Source organism: Pseudorca crassidens, chromosome 5, assembly GCF_039906515.1.
Source record: "Pseudorca crassidens isolate mPseCra1 chromosome 5, mPseCra1.hap1, whole genome shotgun sequence".
Classification (NCBI taxonomy): Eukaryota; Metazoa; Chordata; class Mammalia; order Artiodactyla; family Delphinidae; genus Pseudorca; species Pseudorca crassidens.
Window position 1 is genome coordinate 74,880,340 of NC_090300.1, and position 25,573 is coordinate 74,905,912.

Sequence of the window (25,573 nt, forward strand, 5' to 3'; positions counted from 1 at the left end):
AATATCATTCCTTTTACTGTCCTTAAAGATGGTTTCCTTACTGTATCTTCCCCTTTATTCCCCCTATAGTTAGTACACAGATGACTTTTCAGCCCTACATTGTCATAATAACCAAAATCCTAATTTGATTAGATTTTTATCATTCTAAGCATTTGAGGTTTGCTTGAGGTACAAAGCCACAGCTAGTTTTTGTTGCTTTTTGACCATTATTTCTTATTACACCTTGAAAATATAAGTAGGCCTTCATTATTTATGTCTTATTAGTAGCAGCTAATAGATTTACCCTGTATCATCTGAGCAAAGGAGAGACAGCAGATTAAGACTGCCATTGATAGGTTTGCCTCCTGTGAATATGTACACATACATAAAAATTTTTATGAGTCTTATGCATTTCTGTATTTCAGAATGTCCAGAATTGCTTAGTAGGAAGAGATACTTAAAATTTAAAAATCAGGCTTGGTTTTGTGAGGAGCTAGTAAAGGTTTTTCTCTTTCAGCTTTAGCTTGTTTCTGCAGAGGGTTCCGCTCTTTCTCCATCAGTTTTACAGCCCTGGAATTGTAGAAAAGCTCTGGTTTCAAGACTATTGATACCCATTTCTGTCAGGGTGAGTTTTAAATTAATTTCATAATGAAAACTAAATATATTAAACAGTAGGACAAGAACTTACTGTAAGTAGCTGAATTTTACCAGTAAAGTGCATCAAAATAAAATATACCCAGGTTGCTAGTTAAGACCCCAAATAAATGATAGACTAACAATAGCATGTACTAATCTCTTAAGAAAATATGTGAAAGTATCTTATCATTAATCTTTAATATTTATTTTGTGAAGCTAAATGTTTTGATTTTATTTCCTAGAAAATATTAGGTCTAATTCTTGATTCCACCATCACGTGTCTTTTATATAATAACATTAATCTTTTAATTTAACATTAAACTAAGCAGATAGGAAGTGTATTGGTAAAACTGCATGAGTTGTTCCTAACAGTCTTGCCAGAAGCGCACATGATAAATTTAAATATTCCTAAGAATCCAAATTTATGAAAATCTTAACAGTCATTGTACTAAATACTAATATTAGCATAAAGATTGTATTTGTAATGTTCTAATAACCTTATATCATTTTAACTCTTTATATATCCTTTTTATTTTACCAAATTATCAAGGTAACCTTTTATAGTCCTTGGCTTATAGTAAACATTCTAACTTTTTGTAATTGTATTAGTTTCTTAATTATTGCCCCAGATATAGAGAAATGTCGGATTTTCTACTGTAATTTATGTTACGTGAAATCATTAAATATTCACATCTAAAACTAAAACAGTTTATACTAATATTGTTTATACATTTCATACTAATTTAACTGCATTGGATGAATAGTTAACGGAACAGAGTAAATCAGAGAAACTTTCAAAATGAATTGGGAATATAATCTGCATAACAAAATTTTTATGACCATACTATTACAGTATGATGGCATGCCATATGGTCAAAATATGGAATTATTTATTTCTTCACTGGCCTTTAAGATTTTGTTCTTTGGGTTGTGGGCTCCTCCCCAACGTGCTTGTTTCCTCACATTTTAGGAGACGATTAATAATTCTTGTCCATTTTACAAACACATAGTCAAATGAAAAACACTTATATCCACAAGTCTCTGGCAAAGTTTGTTTTATATTATCGTTTTTCTAATTACCAAACCAAATTTAGAATTTTTAGACATAGGCTTTTTAGGAAAAAATGATACATACCTATCATTTCTAACAAGTATTGTCATTTTTATTTAAAAGAATTTTGAGGGGGCTTCCTTGGTGGCGCAGTGGTTAAGAGGAGTCCGCCTGCCGATGCAGGGGACATGGGTTCCTGCCCCTGTCCGGGAAGATCCCACATGCCGCGGAGCGGCTGGGCCTGTGAGCCATGGCCGCTGGGCCTGCACGCCTGGAGCCTGTGCTCCGCAATGGGAGAGGCCACAACAGTGAGAGGCCCGCGTACTGCAAAAACAAAAAAAAAAGAATTTTGAGGGAAATTTTGATAAATTATTTGGAAATAGGAATTAAACTCTCAAAATAACTTTATTGCATGGATGAGAGTTATTAACGTCTACCTCAATAAGCAAATCATTTAGAATGTTTTCATATATATTTGCTACCATGATGTCTTGACTGCTTAAATAGCCAATGAATAAAGATGAATAAAGATTTACATGAATTTTAACTTGATTTTTGTCTCCTGTGGAATAAAATCATCTCTAAACATTTTGAGTATCAGAAATTAGATAATTATTTTGAAAGACTGAGAATGGCAACTTTGGCATCTCACCAGGGAGTCAAAGTACAGTTACATGTATTTGTCATAAATGACATCATTTTAATTACAGTTGATGATTGTGTTTTATATTTGGAATTGTGACTACTTGAAAGCCTGTTATAGAATAAAGTTTTTTGTTGTTTTGAATATTTTATCTTAGAAATATTAGCATTAATAACAATTCGGAGTAGTTTCCCCAATACCTGTGGATTTTATCCTACTTTTGTTTTATGTTGAAATCAATTTTAGTTGCTTTACTCAACTTCATTGCTCCTGATGCATTCGCTTTATTATGGGTTAGCAGATCTTGCATTGGAACTGAATTTAAAAATACGCATCTGGCTCCGCTTAAAGCTCTGAAAATGCAAGTTGTTCTTTGCATTTATTAAACGCTTTCCTACTTACAGAATAGAAATGGATAGTGTTTGCTTAAAGATACACTATGACCAATGAACTTTTCAGTAGCTGTAAATGATAACATGTGTCTGACTTCCCAAAACATTTCTGTAAGGATGTTATTGCCTTATTTGTCCAAGCATCCAAGTCCCTGTGCTTGAGTACAAAATAACCTATCAAGAATATAGTAACCATATGTGTTGCTTTCTTGTTTTTCTAACAAGCCAGCCATATATGACTAGAATGGCAATAGGAAGATGGTTGCTTTTTAAGGTTTTCACTTAATATAAAATTTTGATGAGCTATTTTTATTAATGAATAAGATATTTTTACTTAAATAAGCATTTGATTTAAAATTTGCTTTGACTAAATATCCATATAAAGCCAGTAGTTTTCACTCTTAAAAATGCTTTTTTAAAAACATTAACTTTCTGTATATTCTATATAAACCTAATTCTACTCCAATAAAATTATTTATTTTAAACATTTAGGTGTCAGACAAAGAGAAGATAGACCAACTTCAGGAAGAGCTTCTGCATACCCAGGTAATTCTGATGAGTAAAAAGAACCAGAAAGTTTTTCTTAAACTCTAAGTTTGGTGGTATGGAAATTTATCTTTTTAACAAAGCAAAATTTAGAGTGGCTTAATGATAGAACCTTATTATTATAAGTAGATGCTCCCCAAAATGCAAAAACTAATTGAGAAATAAGGAATAATGAAGGAACTTGATAAGTTTAATTAACTAATTTATGTGTAAAAACCTATTTTTTAGTGAATCTGATGCTTCTAATTTTAAAGAAAAACTACGGCAAAAACTGGGGAAAGTGACCTGTCCTTATATAAATCTATGTTTGCAATTTTACATTGATAGGCTAATTATGTAACAGTTAAAGAAACTGGAGTTGAGTCTACCACAGTTCTTCTCTGAAGCCCAAAGCCAATCAGATAATAACCTTTCCAAAGGTATTTCTAACACTACTATGAAAAGTTATTCTCTTATAATTGATGATAACAATTATCATTAAAGACTTTTTCTGTGCAATGTAATTGAGTAGGTAACATTCTAGTGAAAAATTGCCCCATCACCCACTCTATCTTTAGTTATTCTATGTAGATACAATGACATGCAATAATTAAGAATAAGTTAAAAAGACTTATTGGGTCTCTCTTTTTAGGGGAAAAAAATACAAGGACAATCTAGATGAAATTAGGAACTAGTATATTTTGAGTCCCAGGTTTTCTTAATATCTATGCATTATTCTTACACTTGACTATATGTTAGAATAGCGTGTGCTCTGAGCAGCACTGTATATATTTGTTATGGCTTCCCAGCCAGGTGATTACAATCTGCAGCCAGGGATTAAGAATCATTGGCCTCAGAATGTGGTCTCTGCAGCATTAGCATCAGTAATGTCCTTTGGGAACTTGTTTGAAATGCAGATTATTGGTCCCATCCCATCTTCACTGAGTGGGAAGCTCTGGGTGTAGAACTGAGCAATCTTTGTTCTTAAAAACCCTCAAGTGATTCTGATGAATTCTTAAGTTTGAGAATTACTGGTCTAGATGTCTTTGCAGGATGACCCAGCAGCACATCTCTGTAGGAAGACTGCAGATTGGCACCTGTACTAAAGAGTGTTTCCAGCCCCAGAAAATGTAGACCCCATAATTGATTCCATATTTACCAGGAAGTGAGCCAGTGGAAATCCTGCCACCCCTATATATACCTATTGATATCAACCCTTCAATTTGTACAGTTGTTGTCAGCTGCTAGGCATTGACACACACTTGATGGAGAGTTCATGATGTAATAATAGCGTTATCTATATCAGTAGTGTCCAGTAGAAATATAATGCAAGCCATGCACTTTAAAATTTTTACATTAAAACAAGGGTGAAAAGAAATAGGTAGAATTTTGATGTTAATAATAAATTTAACCCAGCAGATCTAAAATAATATCATTTAAACATCTAATTAGTATAAGAAATATTAATTTGGTGTTTATGTATTTTTACTGAATTATAGAAATCTGGTGTGTATTTTATACTTAACTCATCTCCATTCAGGCTAGCCACATTTCAAGTGCTCAGTACCTGCATGTGGCTAGTGGCTACCATCCATATTAGACAGCACAGATCTAATTCTTAGATAACTACCAGTATTTTGTTATATATACTATTACTGCAGATAGATGAACAGATTCTGTAAAAATATATTTATAATAGAATCTAGCCTGTAGTTCTCGTACTATTACATAATATTTTCTTTAATTTGGCTTAAGCTGGACATTCTCTGAGGATAGAGCCATGATCTCTTGTTATTTACTGTATGCTTGGAAGATTATAACAACCTAACATTTTCTAAGAAATATTTTCCATTATAAGAGTCCTGTTATTGTAAGTTGGACATAAACATCCAGTTGGTTATAGGAAAGAGTAATTCTTAATAGTTTTCTGAACATTGTTAATGTTTAGAGAAGAAATAATAGTGTACAGGGAAGACCAATTAGAAAAGGATCACATTTATTCTAGAAGAACATTGTATAGCCAAGCATCTACTTTGACAAAAAAGCCTGTCTAAATGTATTAGTTTTCTTTAAATTGTTCTTATATCAATATTTTAAAAATTAATGTGTAATTTCTGGCCACAGAAACTTACCAAAACTTGGAAGAGTTTGACCCCTCAACTCAGACCTGTATTCAAAACTCTGTGACCTTAGATAGGCTACCAGGCATCCCTGACCTCTGATTCCTAATCTGTATAACCTTTGCCTCACTTGAAGGCTTACGGGAGTTAATGCAGGTCAAACAGTCAGTAAAGGGCCTGTCACATACTGAATAGTCAGGTACTGTTAGCTATTTTTATTTTATATCGTTTTTATAAAATAATATGGGGGATGGGGAGAGTTTGAATTTTTGTCAAATGTCCCTTTAATGAAGACTTAAAATTTTGTTGTAATAGGAAATATTGCTTCATAGAGGATACTTAAGAACTTCCTTCTTCAACTCCTTTCATTTTTAGTATTTTTAATAATTTCTTCAACATAAACAGCAAAGACTTTTCCAAACAAAATTCCAATTGAAATAGAAAACTATAATGAAGCTCATTGTTTGAGATAATATTCATTATTTATTTGTTCAACATTTTCATAGATGACTTTTAAATGAAATAACTCATTTTAAGTAGGCAGGAGATATTGCTTCAGGATCTTGGAAGATTTTAATTTACACTTAATGTCATTTTTTAACCCATCTCTTTCTTATAAAGTTATGTGTATTATTTTGTTGCAGTTAAAGTACCAGAGAATCTTGGAACGGCTAGAAAAGGAGAACAAAGAATTGAGAAAATTAGTATTACAGAAAGATGACAAAGGCATCCATCACAGAAAGCTTAAGGTACTTTAAGTTTGTCTTAATTTGTTCGCTCTCAGAACTTTACCACTTCACATTGTGTGTTGATCAATACCGGATTTTAAGGAACTGCAAAGGGTTCTATCCTTTTATTTCTAACCTGATATGCTTAGGGGATAGGGAGGTCTCTTCCTAAGACTTTCCACAAATTATAATCTTCAAACATTTATTTTATACTATATCCATAAATTTTCATACTTTCAAGAGTCATTTCTTGTGAATCAGTTTATTTTTTCTGAAATATTTAGTTTATCTCTAGGTTTACTTAATTTATACAGCTATAAAACCAGCAGTGTAAGTTGATAGAAAGTTACATATGTCTTATTTTCATTGCCTTACTTGTATTGCCACTCAATGAAGAGGCCACTTCCTCCAGTTTTACAATAGTTAATGTTTTCTTCTGGAAGGTTCCTTAGACATTTTAAAGTATTTTTGAAAAAGCATGCTGGTATTGTTATCATCAGCACATTGGTAATTACCATTATCAGTTAATTAAATCTTATTATTCCCCACTAAACCAACCTTTATGTGCTAAATGAAATTGAAGTAATTCCTTTAACTTAAATGTCATATAAGTAAACAGAATATGTACATAGCAAAACTGCAGTAAATCATGGCACATTCATTTTGTAGCCAAGGTCCAAAGATATATAGCCCTAGTTTAACCAACATGTATTAATAGTTGTGACTCCAAATTACGACTGCATAAAACAAATAAATAGCACGACTTTATTTATAAGTCAGCACATGGCAGATGGGAAAAACCACATCCAAGTGTTAATATATATTGAGAATTATATATATTAACACTGAGAAATTGTATTTTCTCTCATAAAATGAAATGGTAATGAAAATTCGAAAAGTTTTTGGTTTATTTTTAGGTGGAGGGGATAAGAGTTGCTTTCCTTTTATTTCTAGGTGTTGAGAGATGAAAGTCAGTGTAGACCCTCATTTTGTTCCTACTTTGGCACTGAAACTTACCTTTAATTATTAAATGCTTGATAGTAACCTTTTTCCCAGGCCTGTGTATATGTTCAATCATTCCTCAAATACTTGAAGCTTATAATTTTCCAGGTACCGTGTTTGATACTGTTTTTACTGAGATGTCTGCCCCTGGTGCTCTCACATTTTAGTCTGCCCAGTTATCAGTGTACACTAATCATTCATACTGATTTAACAATAATCTTGGTGATTCTTTCTCTACTTTACCAGTTCTCCAGTCTCTCTTTCTCTCCCACTCTGACGCATACACCAAACATTCCTTTCAGCTGGTCACCTGACCCCTTATTGGGCGTTTTTTGGTGTTAATGGTCTCCCTTTGTTGGGCACTTAATGTTAGCTCTTCAATATTAAACAATAACCTCCTCCTTTTACCATTTAATTAGAAGGTTCGGAAATCATGAATTAATATACTGTGTTAAATCATTGTCTCTTTAAAATAAATTTGATAAGAACATATGGAATTTTATTTTGTATTGTTTTACATTTACTAGGAATATTTATTTGCATAACTAGGAAAAGCAATACAATTATTATGGAAACATTTTGAATGTATCAGCTCTTTTATCGACACATCTGTGGTTTTTTAAAAATGTTTTCACTATTTTATATTACTCATTTCTTGAATTTTATAGAAATCTTTGATTGACATGTACTCTGAAGTTCTTGATGTTCTGTCCGATTATGATGCCAGTTATAATACACAAGATCATCTGCCAAGGGTAAGTAAAAAATTAGTCCACAGTGAACTTGCCCATTAGCAAAAAAGCACTGTAGTTTTTTAAAAAGTTACATACATAATACATACACATATGTATAGACATAGACAAAGACATAAAATTTTCTGTGTAATATTCATGTGTTCTAGATGATGCCCTAAGCATTGAATATTGTTTGACTCTTTATTTTGGTCCATTGGTTTACTTATATTTATGCATAATAAAGTAAGGCTTTCAGATATTTGGCATTATGTATTCATGATATCCATGATATTAAAATACCTGAATGGTGGATAAGATTAGGTACATGAGTGAAATTTAACCTTATAGAATTGAAAATGTCTTTGTAAAGAGTAAACTAGCTATGGAAAAGATTTGTGGAATATTAATGTTAATGTGTTTTTAAAACTAGTGGTTTAAATTAGCATGAGTTTTTAATAAAAATTTGGCTGTAAATAATGGATCCAGTTAATGTTTTGCTGTTTATGTTTTCAATACACATCAATGTATGAACCATCATTTTTTTCTGGATGATATTTTAAAATCATTTAATTGTGGATAATTTTTAAGACTAAAACTTCTCAGCAGCATTCCAAATCTATTAAATTTAAGTTGGTATCAAAAGATATGAATATGTGGTATTTATTTTGTCATAAGGTTGTTGTGGTTGGAGATCAAAGTGCTGGAAAAACTAGTGTGTTGGAAATGATTGCTCAAGCACGAATATTCCCTAGAGGGTCTGGGGAGATGATGACACGTTCTCCGGTTAAGGTAAGAAAATAGGCCCTCTGGATTAATAGACTTACTGTGGTGGTCATTTTGTGATGTATTTAAATGTTGAAGCACTATGTTATACACTGAAACTAACATGATATTGTTTGTCAACTCTACTTCAGTTAAAAAGGAAAATAGGCCAAATGAAGTTCCTCAGGAAAGTAGTCACTTTAATGAAGTTTGTCCATTGTGTTAAAATGAAGAATTCTGACAAAAGAAATAATTGATATGTAGCATTTGGAATTATTGCTAGTGTAGAAATCAGTAGGCAGCATCCTTCAGGCATGAACAAAGATCAGGAGTTTTTCTTGCTGTAATGTAGACACAAGGATGTGTGTGTATGTTTTAACTCAGCTGAATGGATGGAGTAGGTATAGAGTGATTGGAGAAATGGAAAATTGAAGTCACCAAGAATGAAGGCTAGAATAGTGGTAGAAAGTGAGACAATGAGGCTGATGCTGAAGTCTTGCAGAATTGAGGTCTGTTTATAATTACAACAGGCAGTCTAGTGTGATTCAGACAGTGCATCGTTTGGGGTCTGGCTGTGATTTCAACCATGTTGTGTAAAACTAGTTTCTTTTTCATTGCTTTGTGTTATTGTGTGAATATACCACACTTTATAGATCCATTTTATTGTTGATGGGCATTTGGAATATTACAAATTTAGGGGGAAAAGAATGAACTGACTATATCATGCTCTGTAATTAACTGTAAAAATATTGTGAACCTACCTTTTACATCGTAACCAGCACCCTAATTGTAGTGGCTATGGCTGATACTATATTTTAGGAAGGAGTTCACTTTCTTCCAGCAGGCAGATATCATGGACAGATTTCCTTGAAACAGACAAGGCTGTTCTCTTTTCAGTTTGTCATTACTTCACTAGTATTTACCAGGACTTCTCCTCCTTCATGGACTCTAAACTCCAGATTTTTGTCTCCCCTTGAAGAGTGAAATTGCCAAAATCTTGACTTAATATTTTAACTTCTTTAACAGCTTCTTTGTTCCTTAATGCGCAAATGCCTTAAAGGGAAATTGTGCATAGAATGTAGGGCTCAGTTTTTGGAGATTTATTTCTGCTGTCCATTTTTCTCTGAGAGTTTGGCATCTTAGATGGTGGCTGCTTGATAGCCCTGGAATCCGATTTTGTCTCTTCAACACAGTGAGACTGCTACAAGTTTTAAACTTCTCTTTCAGGCCACCATGTGCCACAAATCAGCAAATGCCCTGAGGGAGAATAGCTGCAGGAATATACCCATCCAGATCCTTTGGGGTCCTGGACTCAGTCCAGGCTGCTCAGATGTCTCCAAACAGCTAGGTTTTATTTGTTATCCTCTGTATGCTTAGCTAATCTTAGTAGACAGAATTGTTTTTTAAAAGTGAAATCGAATCATTATAGAGAAGCTTGAAAAGTTACAACTGAAAAGTTAAGGAATGTGAAGTTTAGAAGTTCTCATGAAACCACTGACTGTTGACATATAAGTTGTTAGAGAATTTCTTGCTCAAATGTCACTCCTTGGGTGAAGGCTGCCTTAGTTCCCCTTAGTACTGCTCTCCTCTGTGGCATCCTAGGTTTTGCTACACAGACCTATTCTCTCTGTATATTTCTCCCAGTATATAATGAGGCCTAAACCAGTTACAGTCAATTCTTCGAGTTCCCCCATCTGCAGTGCCTGACACAGTTGGCTCTCAATAAATAGGTGTTGAATAAATGAATTGTCCTTTACCTAAATTTACCTTTGAAGTGAAATGCAAGATTTCCTTTTAGTTTTTCAAGTTTTGAGATTGATGGCTTTCTGCTTGGTACTCTGTATAATGTTGACTGGAAAATGAGAACCATATAAGTGCTGTGGGAATTAATAGGAATTGTAAATACAGTCTTCTCAATGTTCTGTTAATTTCAGGTGACTCTCAGTGAAGGCCCTCACCACGTGGCCTTGTTTAAAGATAGTTCTCGGGAGTTTGATCTTACCAAAGAGGAAGATGTAAGTAGAATTTGTATGAGGTTTATGTATGTAACTTTTTATAACATGTGTAAACTTACAAAAGACAACTAAATGGAATATTTAACTGAAGATTTCCTTAGGATTTTGTTGCTTTCCATTGATAGCTTGCAGCATTAAGACATGAAATAGAACTCCGAATGAGAAAAAACGTGAAAGAAGGCTGTACTGTTAGCCCTGAGGTAAGTGTTGCAATTCATTTCAACAATGTTTTATGGAAATCCAATGTTTATGGTTTGAAATCATGGTGTTAGCATTGATGTTTAGATTGCAGCTGTTCCAAGATGCTTAGTCTTTTTTTTTTCTTTTAATATTCCAAAGAATATTGTTTTGTGGATAATTTTCTATGATAATTACTGTTATGGTCAGAAAAAGCATAATTTTTTTCTGAGCTGCATATCTGAATGGATGAGATACAGAATTTTCAAAATATGTGTCACCAAAAAATTCCTAACAAGCTGCTTCCCAAAATTAGTTTTTTGGTTTTTGGATTTTTTTTCCCTACACAGACCATATCCTTAAATGTAAAGGGCCCTGGACTACAGAGGATGGTGCTTGTTGACCTACCAGGTGTGATTAATGTAAGTATCTACAAAATGTGTGTTTCATCTTCCTATTGTGAAAGACATTTATAATGACATTTAAAACCTTTTTCTTCAAGACTGTGACATCAGGCATGGCTCCTGACACAAAAGAAACTATTTTCAGTATCAGCAAAGCTTATATGCAGAATCCTAATGCTATCATACTATGTATTCAAGGTAAGTTTTATTGAAAGATTTTAATTGCACTAATATTCTTCCTTACTTAGCAATCAAAGCTTTGTTCTACATATGCATGTTACATAAACATACAAAATAAATATGTTTTGTCATCTCCTCTTACTTGTTCGTTTTATTAGTAAATAGAATTGAAGTTGGTGATATTTTGATAAATTTCACTGTGTAGGCATCATAGACATTTTTATTGGCTAGAATGTCTTTTCATAACTAAGATAAAATATTAAGAAAAATTTTCTTACTATAATGTAGACACAAGGATGTAGCCTGTTGAAGTTTTTAGAACCTACTTTGTAACCATTACAGTGTCTTATTTATTTATTTATTTATGGCTGCGTTGGGTCTTTGTTGCTGCGCATGGGCTTTCTCTTTTGGAGAGTGCGGGCTACTCTTCCTTGCGGTGCGCGGGCTTCTCATTGTGGTGGCTTCTCTTGTTGCAGAGCATGGGCTCTAGGCCTGCGGGCTTCAGTAGCTATGACACATGGGCCCAGTAGTTGTGGCTCGCGGGCTCTAGAGCACAGGCTCAGTATTTGTGGCGCACGGGCTTACTTGCTCCTTGGCTCCTTGGCATGTGGGATCTTCCCGGACCAGGGCTTGAACCCGTGTTCCCTGCACTGGCAGGTGGATTCTTAACCACTGTGCCTCCAGGGAAGCCCTACAATGTCATTTTTCAATCTTTTTTTCAGATGGATCTGTGGATGCTGAACGCAGCATTGTTACCGACTTGGTCAGTCAAATGGATCCTCATGGAAGAAGGACAATATTTGTTTTGACCAAAGTAGACCTGGCAGAGAAAAATGTGGCTAGTCCAAGCAGGGTGAGGGCAGGTTCTTTATACAAGCTTCAGTTATGACAGGGACTGGTTGGGGGAATAAAAAATTTCCTTGTGAAATACAAGTAGTAATGGGATTTTTCTTGGTTCTCATTAAAAACAAAGTATTGTATAGTTATAGTAAATTACTTAAGTGCAATATCCAGGTATAAGTGAAATTCCACAATTGTAATCAGTTTGCTTCAAATACTTAAAACTGCTAATGTTGCTTACTCTAATTTAATTTAAATTTTGTATGTTGACATACAGTCATTAACCTCATTTGTAGTATTTTTTGTTATAGTTTAAACTTTTTTTTTAGTTGATGTTCATTAATTAATGTAAAACTAGTGACAGTTTAAATTCCTTTTGGGCCTTATTTTATTTTGTCCTGTTTTTTTAAAATTTTTTTATTATTTATTTTTTTCAGATAAACATTGCATTTCTTAACTGATGAAAGACTGTGAGGCAGGTTTTCATAATAGAGAAGGCATTGGATGGGGTGCCAGGGCTCAGCATTCTTATCCATGCTCTACCACCAACCAGCTGCATGTCCTTGGGCAAATCTTGTTACTTTTCTGCATCCAGTCAGTGCACCGTCCAGCCTATTAGTCTAGTTGATCTCTAGGTCATTTTCATTTCTGAGATTCTGTGACTTCTATTCATGGTATTCAGTGTCCCTTCTCTCCTCCTCCCTTAACAAGGAAAGTATTTTATTTCAAGGTACGATTGTGTGCAAGGTTTATTAGGACATGCTCTCTACTTAATTATGAAGGCATAAAAAAGTGGGTAAAAGTGGGTAAAAGTGCACAATCTGTAGCCAGATTGCTTTGTTTCACACCTGCGCTACTGTTTGCTAGTTGTGTAACCTTAGGTAAGTTGTTTTACTTTTTCAGTGCTTTAGGCTTTCTCATCTGTTGGAAATGAAGATATTAATGGTACTGTCCCATAGGTAATGAAAACTTATTGAGTTAAATATCCATCGTAAAGTGGTTGAAATAGTGCTTGGCACACAAGTGTTATGTAAATAGTGGCTGTCATCTGTTGTTACTATATCTTCATCCCCCATGGAACAACTTCAGATATAAGTACCCATCCCTCTGGCTACTGCTTAGAATTTCTGTTTTTCCCACCCGAAACTCTGTAGGACTATGCCTCTGTGATGGGGTTCCCAAGGCAGACCACCCCTAGACACCCTGATTCCGTAGGACTCACAGGACTCAGTACATAGTCATACTTCCACCTAAGATTTTATTACAATGATAGGATGCAAAGCAAAATTACAAAATGAGAAGGTGCAGAAGGTGATATCTGAAGGAAACCAAGCTCAAGTTTCCAAGAGTTCTTTCCTAGTAGAGTCATACAGGAAATGCTTAATCCTGCCAGCAACAAGTTACTCATTAGAGACACAGCACCTAAGGTTTTTATCGGGGGCTGTTCATGTAGCCACCCTCAAGTACCAAGATTCCAGACGCCCAAGGGAAAGCAGATGCTCAGCATAAACCACATGGATTGCACAATGAGCCACTGTTATTTAGGGAAAGTTTTATATCAGTGTAGGGAATTGTTTACCAGTTAAGTTCCCAGATGCCAGCCAAGGACAGGCAGGCCTTTCTGAGGACAGCAGTCTCAGGCCTGCTGTGTTAACTCTTTTCTGTACAGCCTCAGTGACCTTAGCTTTGCCTTATTTTTAAGGGTAAGGCCTGCCCTTGGCCGTATTGGTCCTGATAGGGAGGAGGGGAGAAGTGAGGTAGAAGCAAATTTCTGCGCTTCCTTCCCATTTCCCATCATTCCTTTCATTTTTCTCCTCCTCTTTAGGAAAATGAGTTTGCATTTCCTTTGAATACAGTTGAAGCTTATATCAGTCTTTTTTTATACCAAAGATTTAGCATTAGCCTAGAAATGTAACTTGTCTTAGAGGAGGGATTCTTATCTCAGTATTAATCTTAATGAGCTTCTGGGAGTAGGAACTCTTTTATGTTATGTGTGAATGATAGATCTCTGTGCAAATGTGCATTTTTCTGGAGACAGAGTCTGTAGTTTTTATTTCATTTAGAAAAGGAGTTTTGACCCTAAAAGAGTTGAGAACCACTGGATCCAAATTTTTTTTTTATAGAGTTAAAAAAAGAAAAAAAAAAAGACTGTCCAACTTTGTTAGAATTTAGATATTGGGGAAATAATAATAGCAGCTACTATTATTGTGTGCTTCTGCACGCCTGGCACTGTGTTAAGTATCCTATAACCTTTTCAACTACCAGTGTGAAAAAGTTAAGTAGCTTACTTAAGGCCACACACCTAGTAAGTGCCAGAGAAGAAATTCAAACTAAGGCCTGACTCCAAAGCTCTATATGTCATTCCAAGTTCTAATTTTGGTACTTAAGTTTTAACAATACATTTTTAATATAACAAAACTAAATGTATTTCATTTTTTCCTCAAAGAGCAATTGAAATGCATTTTAGTACTTTTGTACAGACATATATAGCAGTTGAAATACATTTCAGTACTTTTGTACAGACATATATTTACCCAAACATATACATATATAGCATTATTAAATTTGCTTTCTAAATAGCATGTTATGCTTTAAAAATTATGTAAACTTACATCTGTTTATTTTTCCCACTTTTGAAAATAGATTCAGCAGATAATTGAAGGAAAACTCTTCCCAATGAAAGCTCTAGGTTATTTTGCTGTTGTAACAGGAAAAGGTATGCAAAGACAGATTATTATAGTTTTTTGTTGTTTTCAAATAATAAAAATGAATTTTCTTAGTGAGAACTTTACCATCATCTCTCCCTAGGAAACAGCTCTGAAAGTATTGAAGCTATAAGAGACTATGAAGAAGAATTTTTTCAGAATTCAAAACTCCTAAAGTAGGTATCTTGTTTAAATATTTAAAGAATTTATAGTGAGGGAGTAGCTTCAGCTGTTTTCATTTAAAAGTTTGTTTTATAGCTATCAGTTTAACATTGAATTTCCAGAATTGAATTCCCAAATAGCGATCTGTATTTAATAAGCAAGTCCTCAAGCTACTCTGACAGAATTGGGAGCAGTTTATCACACAGTACAGTACATGCTGTTGTAATAAACTGCCCCTTGGCATATGGGCATCGGAGACCACACTGACACCACTTAAGTTGTTTTACTTATAAGGTGATTTTTTAAAATCAACACTTACATGTTTAAATGCGTGTACACATTTCTCTTACAGTACTGGGGAAAGTTGGAGTGAGGGGTGGGAGTGTGAAAGGGGTGTCCTTAAATAGATATTGACAGAAATTAACAGAAAGTAAGATACTGACAGAAAAGCAAAGAGGAAAAGCTAAAGGGCAACTGAATTTTAAAACATTATAACATGTAGAGAGTCTCTTGAACTGGAAGAGTGCGTTTGCCTCTATATTAGTATAGTAAGTCAAGGTAGTCTTTTCACACGTAGGCTTGAGAATTGTCTGTTGGGTTGGGAGCTGGCAAGTGGGTAGAACTATGCTATCCAATATAGTGGTCACTAGCCTTGTGTGCTTGTTTAAATTTATTTATTTATTTTTGGCTGTGTTGGGTCTTTGTTGCTGCACGCATGTTTTCTCTAGTTTCAGCAAGCAGGGGCTACTCTTTGTTGCAGTGCGCGGGCTTCTCATTGCGGTGGTTTCTCTTGTTGCGGAGCACGGGCTCTAGGTGGCGTGGGCTTCAGTAGTTGTAGTAGTAGCTCTACAACTACTGTTGTAGTAGCTCTCGGGCTCTAGAGCACAGGCTCAGTAGTTGTGGCGCATGGGCTTAGTTGCTCTGCGGCGTGTGGGATCCTCTCACACCGGGGCTCGAACCCATGTCCCTTACATTGGCAGGCAGACTCTTAACCACTGTGCCACCAGGGAAGTCTCTAAATTTAAATTAGTTAACATTAAACAGAAGGAAAATGTGAGTTCCTCAGTCACACTAGCCACACATTTCAAGGGGTCAATAACCCCATGTGACTAGTAGCTACCATATTGGACAGCACGGGTATAGATTACTTTCCTCATCACAGAAAGTTCATTGGACCGCCCTAGTATAAAATGATTAAGTGGCTATTCTCATTATGTTGTAACAAGCACATTCTCAAACTTGGTGATAGTATTGTCCTTTCTGCCACTTTAATATACTTTAGCTCTGGTTATTGTTTTGTAGGACAAGCATGCTAAAGGCACACCAAGTAACTACAAGAAATCTCAGCCTTGCTGTTTCGGACTGCTTTTGGAAAATGGTACGAGAGTCAGTTGAACAACAGGCCGACAGTTTCAAAGGTAAGTTGGGTTTTTAAAATAAACTCTCAAATTTAGATATTTTATTAGCTGGCAGTCTTGGGCATCCATCAGATTCTTTACTTCCTTTGTTTTAACAGTTGCTTTTCATTCATTTACTATAAGATAGTATGTAGGAAAAGGAAAACTACAAATCTTCAGTTGTATGAGAGCAGGATTTTTCTTTTCAGGGGAAACATTGCTAGGAGAACATTACAAAATTTAAACAGAAAGTTTGCAGTAGTGTTTGGGAGAAAGAACCTAGTATAACTATAGAGAACTCAGATTCTGCCTTTTTAGAGGAAAGAGAGGAAATGTTTTGGGAAGCAGAGCAGACAGTGTACTTTCAGCTACATTGTACTGGTTCCTGAATACCACGCTTTCCTGTTTCATGGCTTTGCTTGCTTCCGTAGTTTCATTTGGTGAGAGTATATCCTCCGCCCATTTTCTCATTAGGAAAGCCTACCTATTTATCCCATTAGTCCCTCAGCAACCTTGTAAATGTTATTCTCATCTTACAGAAGAGCAAACTGAGGCAGAGGATAATATACCTAAGTGACACACCCAGCATCAAACAGTAATAGATAATAGACCCAGGGTTTGAATGGGGTTCAAAATCAGGATTGAGTTGGTGGTATGACTTCAGAGTCCCATGCTCTTAGCAGCTGTACTAAATTGTGTCAGCTGTGTGCTTTGTGGACTGAAAATGGAGAAACTAAAGTCAAAGGGATTAGTTTGGGAAACTGTTGTAATAATGCTATTCTGAGATATTGAGAGCCCAGAGTACTCAGGAGCTATCTGTGCACACTCAGAAATTCAGTTAATATAGCAGATATGTGAGAGATAGCCTTTAACCACTGCATCTGGAACTGAAGAGAATCCTCAAACTTGAGCATTTTTCCTTCTTCCTCAGCAACACGTTTTAACCTTGAAACTGAGTGGAAGAATAACTATCCTCGCCTGCGAGAACTTGACCGGGTAATATTTATGTACCTCATGTATTTTGTATATATCTAATTTAGTATTGTGCTCTAACAAAGTTTATGTTGACAAGCAGAATCTGGTAAGCTAAATTGTTTTGGTTTTAACCATGATTACTAATTTAGAGTTGCAAGAATACATTTCCACGAACAGTTGTCACTTTTACAAATAACTTAAATTATTTATTACATAATAAAAAAAGTAATTAGGGATCATAGGATATCCAAACAAGTATTGAAAATCTTTTTCTGAGAAGGTGAAGAATAGTCTTTCAATGTCTTATAAATTAACATATTTATGTAATGTAAACTTAAAAATTATACATCAGCTTTTTAACCTTTTCACTGTTCATACTCTAAGTTAATAGGTCTTAAGTATTGGTTTTCCTTGATTTTAAAATGCCATCAGTTGTAAAACACAGCATCAGATTACTGTTAGTAATACACTAAATTAATGTGCGTTGATAACTTTCACATAACGTTTGTTATGTAAAAAACTTACCTGAACCAATGTTCCGTGAAAAACTGCATTCAGAGTTGAATAAGGTAGACGTGTGTCAGTGTCTTTGTCCTTATCTGGATATTGGCATTCCTAAAGAAAGAGACTAGAAGAGAAGAGCGTTACTTGTTGGTCAGGCATGCTTCAAAACTAAGTCCAGCCAGTAGCTTGTCAGAGGCCTTCCTTTTAGTTATCTCTGAAAATCATGGCAGGGCAAATTGACTATCTTATGAAAATCTTACTTACGTGTATCTATATTGCCTAGAACGAACTGTTTGAAAAAGCTAAAAATGAAATCCTCGATGAAGTTATCAGTCTGAGCCAGGTTACACCAAAACATTGGTGAGTATTTGACCTTTTCTCAAAGACTTTACTATGTGAATTATAATGGAATACTAAAACTTAGATTGATAAAGCAGTGATTTATTGTAGCCTTGGCCTGTCCCCCCAAACACTTAGTAAATAGGCAAGAACATAAAAGTATGTTTTTTTGCAGAATCTAACCACTATTCTAGTCTAACCAATTAAATATTTTAAGTATAATGAATTATGTATTTATTATATATCTCTGAGAAGAGATATTCTGAAAGATAGCTTTCTCCATGCTCTTTTTTTTTTTTTTTTTTTTTTTTTTTTTGCGGTATGCGGGTCTCTCACTGTTGTGGCCTCCCCCGTTGCGGAGCACAGACTCCACGGCCATGGCTCACGGGCCCAGCCGCTCCGCGGCATGTGGGATCTTCCCAGACTGGGGCACGAACCCGTGTCCCCTGCATCGGCAGGCGGACTCTCAACCACTGCGCCACCAGGGAAGCCCTCTCCATGCTCTTTTGAAATCTTCATTCATCTTAGGTTTTTCCTTATCTTAATAAATACATAATTTTGATTTCTATAAAATCATTTAGGTAAAAGTTTTATCAAATTGTGCTTTAGCTAAGTATCAAACAGTCTAACAAGACTGGTTGCTCTTGTTGGATTACACTTAGAGAACAAAACTACAGAGAAAATTGCTGTAGGAGAAGAGTATATTGCTTTCAAATTCTCACATCTGCATAAGAACACTGGTGCTTTTGTAATATGTGTCTGATATGTTTTGTACAGATCACATTTGAAATTGAATCCTGTTTGAGATTTTTTTTTAAATAGCAAGTAAATGCATTCTTTTGAAAAATACTCATGCAAATCGCTTTTAGGGCCAAGTGTCACCTTCAATTTATGTTTTATGCAAATATTGGCGCTCTTAAATATGTTGGAATGGCAGTAACCAAAATAGGTTCCATGTACCTCAAGCAAGCTATGTATAAATAACTTAAATTTTAAATTTTTATAATCGTATTTTAATTAACAAATCCCTTATATAAAAATTACCTTTATAGTGAAGTCTGTAGTTTAAGAATTTATTATTCTTGGAGCAGAACTGCCATTTATTATGAATATTTTCTGTAACTCTTATATTTGCTCAGTTGAAGATTATCAAAATGGAACTTAGACAGTAGTGTCCAGTCCTTAAGTTTGTATTCAGTACTACTAGTTTCCTTATGTTGGTGCCCTTTCTTCCTCAGTAGTGAACCCTTTTCTCTCTTCAAGTAGTCAAAATTTGCCTATTTTTAATCTCTCTCCTTATCCAAAAAAGAATTCTGATCTTATCTGTTGATTGATTAATCATATATATATATATATATATATATATACACACACAAAAAAAACTTGTTATCATTATTATTTGTATTTTAAGCCAGTTCTATGGCTTTCTATAAGTTATCCAGTTTTTGAAGTTTGCAAGAGATAGATATGTGTGTGTGTATATATGTATGTATGTGTATAGTATATACATATACACACATACACACAGAATGAATAGTACTACTTACCTTACTAGGTTGTATGAAGATAATGTACAGAAAAGTGATTTGTAAACTATGATAACTCATAATGCTATTTATGGGAGAAAAATGTGGTGCCTCTGTGAATTTCTGGCATCATCAAATGGAATGGTTAGTTTTGTTTGGACAGAGCAAGTCTGAAATCAAAGTGTACCTACACTTAAGCGAGCCTTGAAGATAAATCTAATTTACTTAACACACGGGTGGTGAAGGGAATTTGTGAAGGGACAAGAAACCTATATTGCCAGATTGCCTATTGAGAAGGCAAGGGAGAGAACTAGGACATCTGGCTGCTAGAGATTTATTCTTTGAGCTGCTGGATCTTTTCATCACCACCCCTCCACCTCCGCCGCACCCTTTTTCCCCAGACGCTGTAGCTTAACACAAACATAGATCAAAATAGCAGGTCCTAATCTTAGCTGTTTGTGCCACATTGATTTCAACTGCATTGCACCCAAAATGTTTTATTTTTGTGACATAGTTGATGTTGTATCAGGTAGTATCTTTTTGCTGCTTAATACCTTATGTGACACTTTAGGATACAACTCTAAGATGTTTATAATTATTTAAGTCACAGGACTGTTTGATCTGTATTTGGTAATTTGGAAGCACTGTTACAAGCATTTTGTCATTCTATACTTCAGTCATGTTTTAAGAAAGTTATTGGAGGTTTAGATTTGACATATGATTCATTAGAGTAAGAAATAGGCTCTCAGTGCTTTCACACAATATACTTGATCTTTAGGAGTCGATTATGGACACTAAGCAGGAGATAGTTATTTTATCCTTATTTAGAAGGATAGCTGGCAGGATTTATAGAAATACACTTAAAAATGGTATCGCAGTATGCATACAATTTTTGGTGAAAAATATTAAGTTTATTTTGTTGAAGTTAAAAGAATGAAAGGAATATGGGAATGCACAGTTAAGTACCCTAACTCAGATGTAAGGAATCAAAAACGATTTCTTATAATTTGAGATTTAAAGAGTGAATAGATGCTAGGTAAAGGCAGTGACCAGAATATTGCAGAGGCCAAGAGGTGAGAGCAAGAAAAGTGACAGAAGTAACTGAAGACAGGTACCTATGGCTTTAGCATAGAAGGAGGCAAGAGGAAGAAGATGAAACGGTGGGTATAAGCAAGATATAGATGATTAAGGGCCTTAGAAACCATGTTTAGAAGCTTGAAATTTATCCGACAACCAGTGAGGGCCAATGAAGAGGTTTAGGCAGATTTGCATTTTAAAAAGATTTTTGTAGTAGGAAAAGTGGAATACAGGTGGAGAAAACTGAGCAAGGAGACAGTTGACTGTTGAAACAATCTAGACCAGAAGAGATAGTGGCTTGAACTTGAATAGTGGTTGTACAGGTGGAGAAGAGGAGACATTTTTGAGATATTTGAGAGGTTACCTAGAGGATAGAATTGACAGGATTTAGTGATTGGATGTGTAGGTAATGGAGAAGAGGAGTCAGTTAAAGACTGAGTACATCTATATCCAGTAATTATATTGCTAGGGCTCTATTGAAATGATATTTTTGACGAAGATGAACACATAAGAATCTTCACCATGGTTTTGTTTATAAGTGTAAAAAATTGAAAACTTGTGTTTTTATTTGTAATTACATAATATTTGATTTATCCATAGAGTGGATTACTATGCAGCCATTGAAAAATGTAGGATGTCCACATGGAAAACTACGTACAATATACTTTAATATTATATTTATTAAACAGTATGTGTAATATCACCTGTGTAAACACACACAAATAGTAATGTAGGCATTGATATTTTTAATGATAAATTAAGCTGTGAATAGTGGTCATTTAGTGAAAGAGACATTATGGAGTACTTCTTACTTTTTCTGTATTGGTTTTAAATTATATGGAGTAAGTCCTCTGCTTTAAAAGAAGAAATTTTCATTTTGAAAAAAAATTTAATTAAAAGGGCATATAGGTAGGGTTCAGGAGATAAAGGGGGTGATAAATAGAACTATAATGGTAGTTGTATTTTGTGTATTAGTGGTATTTATCCCTGGACGATGGCAAAACTTAGAGAAGAAGTCTACAATCACCTAGAATATATACTGGGGGAACTGGTCGATGTGAGTAGAGGACTAATGGTCTGGAAGAGAGATTGTGGGGTAAGCAGAACATCCACTTCCTGACTCTGAAGCACATTCAGCTAATGAGCAGCTTCCAGGCAGCAGAATTTGAGGACAGTTACTGCCTGTAAGGGAGGGTCAGGAAAGGTTTGAAGATGTAAGGAAAAGGGAAAGAATGAGAATATAAAATGGTTTGTTTGTTATGGAACAAGGTATTGGAGGCACAATAAAAGTTATTGTGATGGAGGGGAGCAGGGGGAGTCTGGACGGAGGACAGCAGCTTAGTGATGAAAGGGCAAGTGAGCTGGGTAAGGATAAGTGACAGCAGCCACCTTTGGTGGATTGGGAAGCTGCAGCCTCCTTTGAGAAAGTTACCTAAGGCTTGTCAGAATTTGGTGGTGTGGAATTTTGTTATGATCTCCTTGAAAGGGTGTCTGGGTTGTAGAGTCCTGTCCCATAGACTCCTAGGAAGAGACTAACACACCATGTCTGTTCTGAGGCAGGAGCAGCAAAAGGCCTTTGTGGTCAGAGGCTGTATCCTGATTTTTTGTTCATCTTTCAGATATCTTGAGTTTGTGTTTAAAATTGTCTGAATAGATGGCCCTGACAGACTTCTTTTCTTCCATCTTGCTTTTGAAATTCTCCCATTATCTGTCATTAATGCCATGACTAAATGGACTTTGTCCTTTTGATCCTCTGGTGTATTCTCTCTGCATATTCATTCTCTCTCTCTTTCCTTCCTTCCTCCCTTCTTTCCTTCCTTTTGTTTTTTATTGAAATATAGTTGACATGCAATATTATGTTAGTTTCAGTGCACTACATAGTGTTTTGTTTTAACATCTTTATTAGAGTATAATTGCTTTACAATGGTGTGTTAGTTTCTGCTTTATAACAAAGTGAATCAGTTATACATATACATATGTCCCCATATCTCTTCCCTCTTGCATCTCCCTCCCTCCCACCCTCCCTATCCCACCCCTCTAGGTAGTCACAAAGCACTGAGCTGATCTCCCTGTGCTATGTGGCTGCTTCCCACTAGCTATCTGTTTTACGTTTGGTAGTGTATATATGTCCATGCCACTCTCTCACTTTGTCCCAGCTTACCCTTCCCTCTCCCCATATCCTCAAGGACATTCTCTAGTAGGTCTGCATCTTTATTCCCGTCTTGCTCCTAGGTTCTCCTGACCATTTTCTTTTTTTTTTTTTAGATTCCATATATATATGTTAGCATACGGTATGTGTTTTTCTCTTTCTGACTTACTTCACTCTGTATGACAGTCTCTAGGTCCATCCACCTCACTACAAATAACTCAATTTCATTTCTTTTTATGGCTGAGTAATATTCCATTGTATATATGTGCCACATCTTCTTTATCGATTCATCTGGTGATGGACACTTAGGTTGTTTCCATCTCTTGCCTATTGTAAATAGAGCTGCAATGAACATTTTGGCACATGACTCTTTTTGAATTATGGTTTTCTCAGGGTATATGCCCAGTAGTGGGATTGCTGGGTCATATGGTAGTCCTCTTTTGAGATTTTTGAGGAAATTCCATACTGTTCTCCATAGTGGCTGTATCAATTTACATTCCCACCAACAGTGCAAGAGGGTTACCTTTTCTCCACACCCTATCCAGCATTTATTGTTTGTAGATTTTTTGATGGTGGCCATTCTGACCAGTGTGAGATGATATCTCATTGTAGTTTTGATTTTCATTTCTCTAATGATTAATGATGTTGAGCATTCTTTCATGTGTTTGTTGGCAGCAATCTGTATATCTTCTTTGGAGAAATGTCTGTTTAGGTCTTCTGCCCATTTTTGGATTGGGTTGTTTGTTTTTTTGTTATTGAGCTGCATGAGCTGCTTATATATTTTGGAGATTAATCCTTTGTCAGTTGCTTCATTTGCAAATATTTTCTCCCATTCTGAGGGTTGTCTTTTGATCTTGTTTATGGTTTCCTTTACTGTGCAAAGGCTTTTAAGTTTCATTAGGTCCCTTTTGTTTATTTTTGTTTTTATTTCCATTTCTCTAGGAGGTGGGTCAAAAAGGATCTTGCTGTGATTTATGTCATAGAGTGTTCTGCCTATGTTTTCCTCAAAGAGTTTGATAGTGTCTGGCCTTACATTTAGGTCTTTAATCCATTTTGAGCTTATTTTTGTGTATTGTGTTAGGGAGTGATCTAATCTCATACTTTTACATGTAGCTGTCCAGTTTTCCCAGCACCACTTATTGAAGAGGCTGTCCTTTCTCCACTGTACATTCTTGCCTCCTTTATCAAAGGTAAGGTGACCATACGTGCATGGGTTTATCTCTGGGCTTTCTATCCTGTTCCATTGATCTATATTTCTGTTTTTGTGCCAGTACCATACTGTCTTGATTACTGTAGCTTTGTAGTATAGTCTGAAGTCAGGGAGCCTGATTCCTCCACCTCCGTTTTTCTTTCTCAAGATTGCTTTGGTTATTTGTAGTCTTTTGTGTTTCCATACAAATTGTGAAATTTTTTGTTCTAGTTCTGTGAAAAATGCCAGTGGTAGTTTGATAGGGATTGCATTGAATCTGTAGATTGCTTTGGGTAGTAGAGTCATTTTCACAGTGTTGTTGGTTGTTCCAATCCAAGAACATGGTATATCTCTCCATCTATTTGTATCATCTTTAATTTCTTTAATCAGTGTCTTATAATTTTCTGCATACAGGTCTTTTGTGTCCTTAGGTAGGTTTATTCCTAGATATTTTATTCTTTTTGTTGCAGTGGTAAATGGGAATGTTTCCTTAATTTCACTTTCACATTTTTCATCATTAGTGTGTAGGAATGCAAGAGGTTTCTGTGCATTAACTTTGTATCCTGCTACTTTACCAAATTCATTGATTAGCTCTAGTAGTTTTCTGGTAGCATCTTTAGGATTCTTTATGTATAGTATCATGTCATCTGCAAAGAGTGACAGCTTTACTACTTCTTTTCCAATTTGGATTCCTTTTATTTCTTTTTCTTCTCTGATTGCTGTGGCTAAAACTTCCAAAACTATGTTGAATAATAGTGGTGAGAGTGGGCAACCTTGTCTTGTTCCTGATCTTAGTGGAAATGGTTTCAGTTTTTCACCATTGAGGATGATGTTGCCTGTGGGTTTGTCATGTATGGCCTCTATTATGTTGAAGGAAGTTCCCTCTATGTGTACTTTCTGCAGGGTTTTTATCATAAATGGATGTTGAATATTGTCAAAAGCTTTCTCTGCATCTGTTGAGATGATCATATGGTTTTTCTCCTTCAGTTTGTTAATATGGTGTATCATGTTGATTGATTTGCACATATTGAAGAATCCTTGCATTCCTGGGATAAACCCCACTTGATCATGGTGTATGATCCTATTAATGTGCTGTTGGATAGTGTTTGCTAGTATTTTGTTGAGGATTTTTGCATCTATGTTCATCAGTGATATTGGCCTGTAGTTTTCTTTCTTTGTGACATCTTTATCTGGTTTTGGTATCAGAGTGATGGTGGCCTCATAGAATGAGTTTGGGAGTGTTCCTCCCTCTGCTATATTTGGAAGAGTTTGAGAAGGATAGGTGTTAGCTCTTCTCTAAATGTTTGATAGAATTCGCCTGTGAAGCCATCTGGTCCTGGGCTTTTGTTTGTTGGAAGATTT

The 25,573-nt window shown here is 35.2% G+C and overlaps 1 protein-coding gene across 6 annotated transcripts in view; it reads left to right on the top strand.

The window, feature by feature from the left end:
* The window catches only part of OPA1 (OPA1 mitochondrial dynamin like GTPase), a 93,428-nt gene that overhangs the window by 20,652 nt on the left and 47,203 nt on the right, over window positions 1–25,573 (top strand). For all 6 annotated transcript variants that reach the window (XM_067738444.1, XM_067738446.1, XM_067738445.1 and 3 more), the window contains 14 exons: window positions 3,194–3,247; window positions 5,991–6,095; window positions 7,745–7,831; window positions 8,486–8,599; window positions 10,507–10,587; window positions 10,713–10,787; window positions 11,115–11,186; window positions 11,267–11,366; window positions 12,071–12,201; window positions 14,832–14,904; window positions 14,997–15,069; window positions 16,358–16,473; window positions 17,384–17,448; window positions 18,215–18,291. In XM_067738444.1, coding sequence (XP_067594545.1) covers window positions 3,194–3,247; window positions 5,991–6,095; window positions 7,745–7,831; window positions 8,486–8,599; window positions 10,507–10,587; window positions 10,713–10,787; window positions 11,115–11,186; window positions 11,267–11,366; window positions 12,071–12,201; window positions 14,832–14,904; window positions 14,997–15,069; window positions 16,358–16,473; window positions 17,384–17,448; window positions 18,215–18,291 — 1,223 coding nt within the window. The remainder of the gene's footprint in view (window positions 1–3,193; window positions 3,248–5,990; window positions 6,096–7,744; window positions 7,832–8,485; window positions 8,600–10,506; window positions 10,588–10,712; window positions 10,788–11,114; window positions 11,187–11,266; window positions 11,367–12,070; window positions 12,202–14,831; window positions 14,905–14,996; window positions 15,070–16,357; window positions 16,474–17,383; window positions 17,449–18,214; window positions 18,292–25,573) is intronic.